This window comes from Octodon degus, unplaced genomic scaffold (assembly GCF_000260255.1).
Source record: "Octodon degus isolate 3935 unplaced genomic scaffold, OctDeg1.0 scaffold00115, whole genome shotgun sequence".
In the NCBI taxonomy this organism is placed as follows: Eukaryota; Metazoa; Chordata; class Mammalia; order Rodentia; family Octodontidae; genus Octodon; species Octodon degus.
The window spans coordinates 3,199,707-3,208,490 of record NW_004524691.1 but is presented as its reverse complement, the minus strand read 5'-3'; the positions used below and the strand labels follow the sequence as shown (position 1 = coordinate 3,208,490).

The following is an 8,784-nucleotide window of genomic DNA, read 5'->3' as shown; positions in this document are numbered from 1 at the left end:
AATATAATTAATTTTTAAAGGAAATAGTGCTCTGGATATTTGACAAGTTCATTTTCTTATCATTTGTTTGCCAATATTTTCTTTCTTACTTATGTAAAGTATAGATTCATCAGTATTTCAAAGGTATTCAACTTCCTTTATAAGCCTAAAATTGATACTCTTAAGACACTTCAACATTGTTTCTTGGGTACAGATATTTTCTAGACAGTGACAAAGATTAAACTTTTTTTTTTTTGGTGGAACTGGGGATTGAACTCAGACTCTTGTGCTTGCCAGGGAAGCACTTATTTCACTGAGCCATCTCCCCGGCCCCAAAATTAAACATTCAGAGAATAGTTCATATTAAATTATTGAATTTAACTGGGAAAGTGTCTATGTTTATTTTAGCCAAAAGGTGAGGAGCAACTGGTAAATTTCTTATTAAAGGAAGAAAGCTTTGAAGTATTTTAAAATATTACAGGTCCTTCAGCACTTAATCTAGGCCAGCAGAGAAGCCAAGAAAATAAATGGGAACCTACTACCCACAAAACAGAATCACTGCCAAAAGAGTGCAGGGAACACCTTGAGGACTTTCTAAATTCTTCATTTTGTGATACAACAACAAGGCACTATAATCTTGCAAGTTGTTAATAGTCACCATCTTACTTGAGCATTTCTTTATTGTCGTCCAGTTCAGTCGTTGTCTTCTGAATTTTTAATGTAAGTGCCTCTACTTGACATTGTAAATCTGAAAAGACAGTGTATTTCTCATCAGTGCAGTTTAAGTGTCCAGATATTTTACACAGTAACCCATATTCTTTTAAAGCATCCCCTCTGCTACTGAAGTATGTAATATAGCTGTTTATTCCACTTCATGTGACCATATCTTACTTGTCTATTGACTACTCACCCCTCCCCACCCTAAAACTCCATAGAATTAATGAGTCTTGATAGACCTGATTTGTTGACTCCTTTCTGTCCCTTACAAACAAACTAATTTGCAGACCACTAAGAAGCTAAATATTATTAATGTTTTTCAAAGAAATTTATGTAGCCAACACATGAATTTCTGATTATGTGACTCTCTACTGAACTACTTCATTATCTTGTGGTCTAGGACCAGCAAACAGTGCTGAGTCTTGAAATGCAACAGACAAATCATGTACAGAGCCCACCATCAAGACTTTATTAACTCTGAGTAGCATCTACAAGGTACCTTAATGACCTAAAATGTCATGAGAATACTGTAGAAACTTGGCTTCAAGAGAAAGTAGGTAAATATCTTGAAGACATAGAAGTAGGCAGAGACTTCATGAACAAAACATAGATTGTATGGGAAACATTTCAAAGACTCAACAATTGTGATCTCATGCTATTAAAAGGCTTTTTACATCAAAAGAAATCACCAACAAAGTGAAAAGACAACCTACAGAGTGGGAAAGATTTTTAGCTAACTATCCCTGAGACAAAGGACTTATATCTAGAACATATAAAGAATTGAAAAAAATAAGGTCCCCTAGTTCAAAGACCCAATCCAGAAATGGGTATCTGAGATAATTATACACTTCTCAGATATATGAAAAAATGCTCAATGTCATTGGTCATTTGAGAAATGCAAATTAAAAAACAATATTGAGATTCTATCTCAGCCTAGTAAGAATGGCTATCATCAAGAAATCAACCAACAACAAATGCTAGAGGGGTTTTTGGGAAAAAGGAACACTTCTCCACTGTTGGTGGGAGAGCAGGCTGGTACAACCAATTTGGAAATCAGTCTGGAGTTTCCTCAAAAAACTAGAATTAGAGGTCCCATTTAACCCAGCTATTCTCCTTCTGGATATTTTCCCAGAAGAATTAAAAACATCATACCACAGCGATATATGTGCAACCATGTTTATAGCTAAATAATTTGACATAGCAAAATTTGGAAACAATACAAATACCCATCAAGCAATGAATGGATAAAAATGGTGGGATATTTTTATACAACAGAGTACTACTCAGCTATAAAGAAGGGTAAGCTTGAGACATTTACAGAGAAACGGATGTGACTTGAGTCCATACTTACAAGTGAAATAAATCAGACTCCCATGTGTAAACATCATATTATCTCCTTAGTGTAAGAAGCTAAAAGAGTACATAAGACCCAAAATATACAATAGATATTATGAAATGGGAAGAAAATGCTCAAAAAGAAAAAGAAACTAGAATGGGTGAAAGGACAAAAGAAGGAAGGGAAATGGAAAATAATACACACAACTTACATATAACTATGCACAAGACAATTAAGATAGTTCTACTACTAGTAACTATTAGCTCATTGAAATCATATATGCCTACTGATTGCTCAATTTTTTATCCTTCTGTATGCTGTAATCTGAGCAATTACTTTGAAGAAAACAAAAGGCAATGTACTAACCATTGTTACTCTCCTACAATTCTGTTTTGAAATTTTATACCATTGCTTTTGATTTTTCCTTAAAATAAAAATATATATGTAAAAAGAAAAGAAAATTGGCTTCCATAATGTTTTACTGTTAATTTCAGGGCCAGGGAGGTGGCTCAGTGGAATAAGTGCTTCCCTGGCAAGCGCAAGGGCCTGAGTTCAATCCCCGGTTCCGCAAAAAAAAAAAAAAAGAATACTGTTAATTTTAAGCATTATTTGTAGAAAGCCTAAGAAACTGTCTAATGTGAGCACATGCAGAGATGAAAACTAAATTGGAAGAACAAATGGCTTCACTTGCCTAACTCCTGCCATGAATCTCTGTGAGAAGCATGATTTCAACCATAGGTACCAATGACTGATACTAATGCTTGTATTCTTTTCAGAAATAATTGAAGATGGAAAACAAATTTACATTGATGTACTAACTGGTTCCTACAAAGAAGTAATTCAAAACACTGATCCATGCTGGGGAGACAGCAAGAGGCACAGCACCTGCCTAGCAAGTGCAAGGTCCTGAGTTTGATTCCCATTACCAGAAATAAACAGAAAGTAGGAAAGGTAGTGAGGGAGATACATCTATATAAGTGAGCAGGATGGATTGGACAACTGTACTGTGCATTTCTGCTGGTCTATGGAAAAGAGCAGTTAATGCTTAATTTGTTTTGTCTCCTTTTTTCAATTGTCCTTTTTCTCTTCTTAGGTGCTTATATATTTCTTTTTTCTTCTTCCAATTTTGCATGCATATATCTGGTAATATGAACAATTAGTTGGAAGACAAATTATGTATTACAACAAATATATGAAATTCATATTATTTGTTAAGTGAAATTCTGTATCACTTGTAATTTTTCTGTTTTAATACTATTTTATACTCTTTAAATTATTAAAAAAACAAAAACCCAACCAATCAAAAGAATCCCTATCAATTCACAAAATTTCTATGTTTCATTCATTTTAGTGTTTTAACAATATATTTTTAATAACAAACTTTTATTGTAGCCATACACATACATAAAACTTCTATATAAATCTTCAATCTGCTTTGTTTTCTTAAATGAGAAAATAAATTTATTCTAGACACATTTCATTAAGAATTTATCAGACATTTGTACAAATCTTTGTTTATTCAGTATTTTACATATATTATTTTAAATTATTTTTATTGGCAACAATTATATGTACTTATTATGACAATGTGGAATGACTAAATGAAGCTAATTCACATGCGCTTTCTCATTTTGGGGGTGAGAATAATTGAATTGAAATTGATTCTGCAACATCTGAAGACATGTTATCGCTAACCAGAGCCACCCAGCTGCACTGCAGAGCTCCTGCACTGTCACCATCTACTTAAGTGGAATTGTGCATCTTTGGTCAACCTCTCCCCACATCCGTTATACAACTTTATCCCTTTTCCTGCTGCGCGGATGCTAGCAGCCCGCTTTCCAGGTGAAACAAAGATGGAACCCTGATGGTGCCTACAAGTCAGCAAATAAAGTAGCCAGCAGCAAAGGCGACTCAAGATGTTAAACTGCAGAGTGGACACATTTGAGAAGATGATCCCTCAAAGCAAGACTCAATTATGTACAAATGTGATAAATCCTATTTATAGGGCAGTGTTTTGTTTTGTTTTTGTTTTTTTTTTTTCATTTACCAAGTGATATTATGTGAGAGAACATGGACAGAAAAAATTTTAATGTAACACTTTAAAAAGGCAGTCTAATGAATGTTCTGCAGTGTGTCGCTTTGTCATGAGGCTGCAGAAGGGGTCTGGTTAAAAAAGGCAGAGGCGAAAGCGTTTTGAGCCACACTCAGGAAGGAGGAGGGAAGAAGCTGAAGTCCATGTATACTGTCGCTAGGCACTGAGCAGGGTTCTTTTCCATTTGTAGTCACAGTTACCATGAATCAGGTACACTTGTTGTTACAGGTGAAGATTCTAAGGATTAGAGTAATTAATTAACTTATCAAAGCTCACTCAGGTCATTAGACATGACCCTGTAATTCCAACTCAGGTCAGCCTGATCCCAAAGTCCTCTCTCATTCTGACTGTTGACATACAAAACCCGCAGAGGAATATGATATTTGTCCATATGAGGGTGGTTAGCTTGGCTACAGGTCAGTGGTAATATTCCCAGAACTTTTACAGAGATACACCTAAGACAAATGGGAGGTGTTAGTTTACATAAAATATATAGCAAATTGGTAGAATATGTAGCTCTTAAGGGTGGTTCAGATTTCAATTTCTGAAAGTTTAAGCATCAATATAACTAATGGGATAATGAGACAAGTGTGGCACCATCGTGACCAGTTTTATGAGATAGACATCAAAGAGAATAATCATGCCTTCACATTAAGCATCGCTTGGCTCTTTTGTTCTTAACTAGGTGAAGATGGATCTTAGCCCATGTGATAAATTTCATTACCCTAAATGCTGCTGTGGTTAAGAGGAGAAATAAACCCCAAGGGATTGGTACTTGACATATGAATTAATGCAATTAATTCTCAATTACTTGATGGTAGATGGTGAAAATGGCAGCTAATTTAAAGCCCATTTTTATGGCACTAAAAAGTACTCTGGCTTGGGAATCAGCACTCTAGAATTTACTCCATTTGAAGTAAAATAAATTATGCCATCAATACCCAACCAGAAGAAAAGCTATGATATTTTTCAGTAACGCTCTGTCTACCTATTCACCCAAATCTTCCTTTCTTCCTTCTATTTCACAATAACACAGATAGTGAAGCCTTTGATTCATAGAACCTTGCGAATAGAAAAGCTACTTTCTCCAAGATTAGTTGTTATGTATGCTGGAGCAAATATGAAAAAAGAATTGGGATATTAAATAAATGATTTATTTTAAAGCAAGACCCTCTGAATGCTGTCAACTGAAATAAATGGAAACCAATAATACAAATAATGTCCATTAAGAACCACTTTGTATAAGCAGGAGAGAGACCACATAGAGTTGAGGGGAAAAAAATCAAACAATCTATAATGTAAAAAGCTCCTTGCTGCATAATTATGAGCTTGCTAATATATTTTCATGATTTTAAACTTTTACTTATATTTTCTGTAGTGAAGAAATAGAAAAGTTATTTTAAAACACACACCCATGACCTATCTTTGCTGTTCTGAATGATGTAAAAGGCTCCTAAGAGTTTATTATGGTATTGGTAGGCTGGGAGAGCTTTTGTTTTCAGAAGCAGAGTGCCCGGTTCCTGTCCTTAATAAATAAAAGAGCACAGTTAGGATAAGCAGCAGAGAGATTAAGCCACCTGCACAAAAACAACTCCTTCAGTTTCTGAGGCAAGGAGTTCTTAAATAAGTGTATTGTTCTGTACGGTCCTTCTGTATAGTTAAATAAATTCAACTTCAATTTTCTGTCATTCAGCATGACATTGGATTATGAGGCAAAAGGCCCTGAATGCCTACAAAAAGAAAGGAAGCATTGGCTTTAAACACCATGCAGATGTAAGGCGGAACCCATGGAAACAATCCAAAATTTACAACAGCACATTCTACTGTGATGTGACTGCGTTCTTTGCAGATATTAAATAAGAAGCAAATGATTTTCAATGAACAAAACAAAAAAGAGCTCTTAGCTTCTCTTCATATGAAGCCAGCTGCTTGATGGATAGCATTACACAGGCATCAGATTTGGGGTAGTTAAGAGAATCCTATTATTTGAGAAGATTTCTAAAAACTACAAATAGAGTATTCATAGTTAACTATTTTATAGGATGACATAAAACTTTGTTACTTGGAGGCATGTTAGGTTAATATAATACAATAAAGAAAATCTCTATAGTGAAAAATACTTCAGTTTTAAATTTCCTACTAAACAAAAACCAAAAATGTAAAAATCTGATTTGAAGCACTATTTGGAAAAAAATAATTAGAAGTTAAAGCAGAAGGATGGGGGAATAAGAAGGTAGAACTGACAATCAAAGAGCCAGTTTAACTTTTTAAAATAAAAAAATTGAAGACTATATTTTTTATCAGTAGAGATGCTGAAGAAAAAAACGCTTTAGTGTGTGCTAAGATGGGACAGTTTAGAGGTGTTGCACAGGACCAAAGCCACACTGCCTAATTTCAATCCTGGCTCTACTTGCTCCTAGCATAGGACTTTGGGCAGTTTGGTTTCCACATCCATAAGGAGGTTACTGCAGCATAAGACACCTGTGAACATCAAATGATTTCATTTATGTGAAGAAGGAGAACAGCGGCAGATGCACCAGAGCCACTACGTAGATGCTGGCTTTCACCACAGGGAAAGGCTAGGGCCACATCCTTGCTTCTACTCTGAATCCCATCATTTATCAGAGGATCTTGGTTTTTTTCTTTGAATTTTATTTTAAAAATCTTCATTTTACTAAATTATAAGCATAAGTTTGTTGCAGTTGGGCCTAGTTTTATCAGTGGTGATCTTTGTAAGGAAAAGAGCATAAATGAGAATTTTAACTTTTTTTTCTGTTTTCTTTAACCTATACATTGTGGTCAAGATGTTAAAACTTGTCAAATGTGGGTAATGGGTTCATACACAGTTGTTGTATTAGTCACTGTAATTTTCTGTGTTTGGAAATTTCATAAATACAGGGAACTTGCAGGGTAAAAAATGATAGCATGTTCTATAATAATGAGTTTAATCAACTCTGCTCTGTGTATACATAATATAAAAGAAAAATAAACAATGGAAACAAAACCTGTTGAGATGTGGAATGGGCTGAAAAGCAGTCAATGACAACCCACTTGAATTGGGTGCTGGGATTGGAGAAGGTAACTAGCCGGAGGGAGGTGCTAAGAAGCAGTTGTTGAGGTTTTTTTCATACTTTATTTATTTACTTATTTGAATATTTTGAAAGAATATAAAATGGTAAAAAAAGAAAAAAGAAACATTAGAAATAATACACAATTTCACTAAATAAAATAATAGGAATTCCACAATGGTTGTTATATTACATGTTATCCTCAAATTGGTTGTTTAGATTATCAGACATAAACATGCAAAACTGGTTTTAAAAAGTTACAAGAAATTAAAAAGAAGAAAAAAAGAAGAAGAAATTTAAGAATTAGCTGTTCCTTTCAACAGATTCACAGAAATCAGGAGTACAATTATCTAAGCCATTCTGTATATATGCCTAAATATATCTCTTTCCCTTCTTTCTTTTGCCCTTTTCCTCATCTTAGTTTTTCCTTCCCATTGAACAGATTCTTTCCCTTTCATGTACCTTTCAGATTTTATTTACTCTTTCAGGTTCTTACACTAGCAAGACAATGAGATGTTTGCACATGAGAGTCTGATTTATTTCACTTATCAGTATGGTCTCTAGCCACATCCATTTACCTGTAAAAACCTTGAGTTTATCTTTATAGCTGAGGAATAACCCATTGTGTAAAAATACCACATCTTTTTTGACCATTCCTTGGTTGATGGGCATTTGGGAGGTTTTCAACATTTAGCTATGGCAAATTGCATTGCTATAAACATGGGTGCACATAAATCCCTGTGGCATGATGTTTTCAGTGCATTTGGAAAAAATACCTAGTTGGGGAATATCTGGGTTGAATGGGACTTCTAATACTAGCTTTCTGAGAATCTCCACAATAATTTCCATAATGGTGGTATGTACCACTCTGCAATCCCTCCAACGGTGGAGAAGGGTTCCTTTCTCCCACAACTCCTCCAGCATTTATTATTTGTTAACTTCTTGATGATAGCCATTCTTTCTGGGGTGAGATGGAATCTCAGTATTGTTTTAATTTGCATCTCTTGAATTATCAATGATGTTGAGCATTTTTTCACATATTTATTTGCTATTTGTATTTCTTAGTTTGTGAAGTGTATATTTATCTCAGATGCCCATTTTTGGATTGGGTCTTTGAATTTGGAGGGTCTGATTTTTTTCAATTCTTTATATGTTCTAGATAGAAGCCCTTTGATGAGGGACAGTTGGCTATAATTTTTTCCTTATTTGTGGGTTTTCTTTTTACTTCATTGGTGATTTCTTTTGATGTGCAGAAACCTTTCAAAAAGATAAAGTCCCAATTATTCTTTGAAGAATTTCTTGCACAGTTTGGTTTTTATTCATGAGCTGTCCACCTACCCCCATGTATATTTCTACCTACTTTCTCCTCCAGAAGATTTAGTGTTTCCATTTTAATATTTAAATCTTTGATCCATTTTGACTGTAGTTTTGTGCATAGTGATAGACATGGGTCTAATTTTATAGTTTGGCATGTGGAAAGGCAGTTTTTCAAGTACCATTTATTAAAGAGACTAGTTTTCTTCCAGTGAACATGTTTGGCCTCTCTGTCAAAGATAAGGTGGCTGAGTGTGTTTGCAGTTGTGTGTGCATCT

At 34.6% G+C, this 8,784-nt stretch overlaps 1 protein-coding gene across 1 annotated transcript in view; it reads right to left on the bottom strand.

Moving 5' to 3' along the window:
* Positions 1-8,784, bottom strand: part of Lekr1 (leucine, glutamate and lysine rich 1) — a 226,827-nt gene that overhangs the window by 94,545 nt on the left and 123,498 nt on the right. Inside the window, exon 8 of the mRNA XM_004639862.2 lies at positions 646-727. Within this exon, the coding sequence (XP_004639919.1) occupies positions 646-727 (82 nt within the window). The remainder of the gene's footprint in view (positions 1-645; positions 728-8,784) is intronic.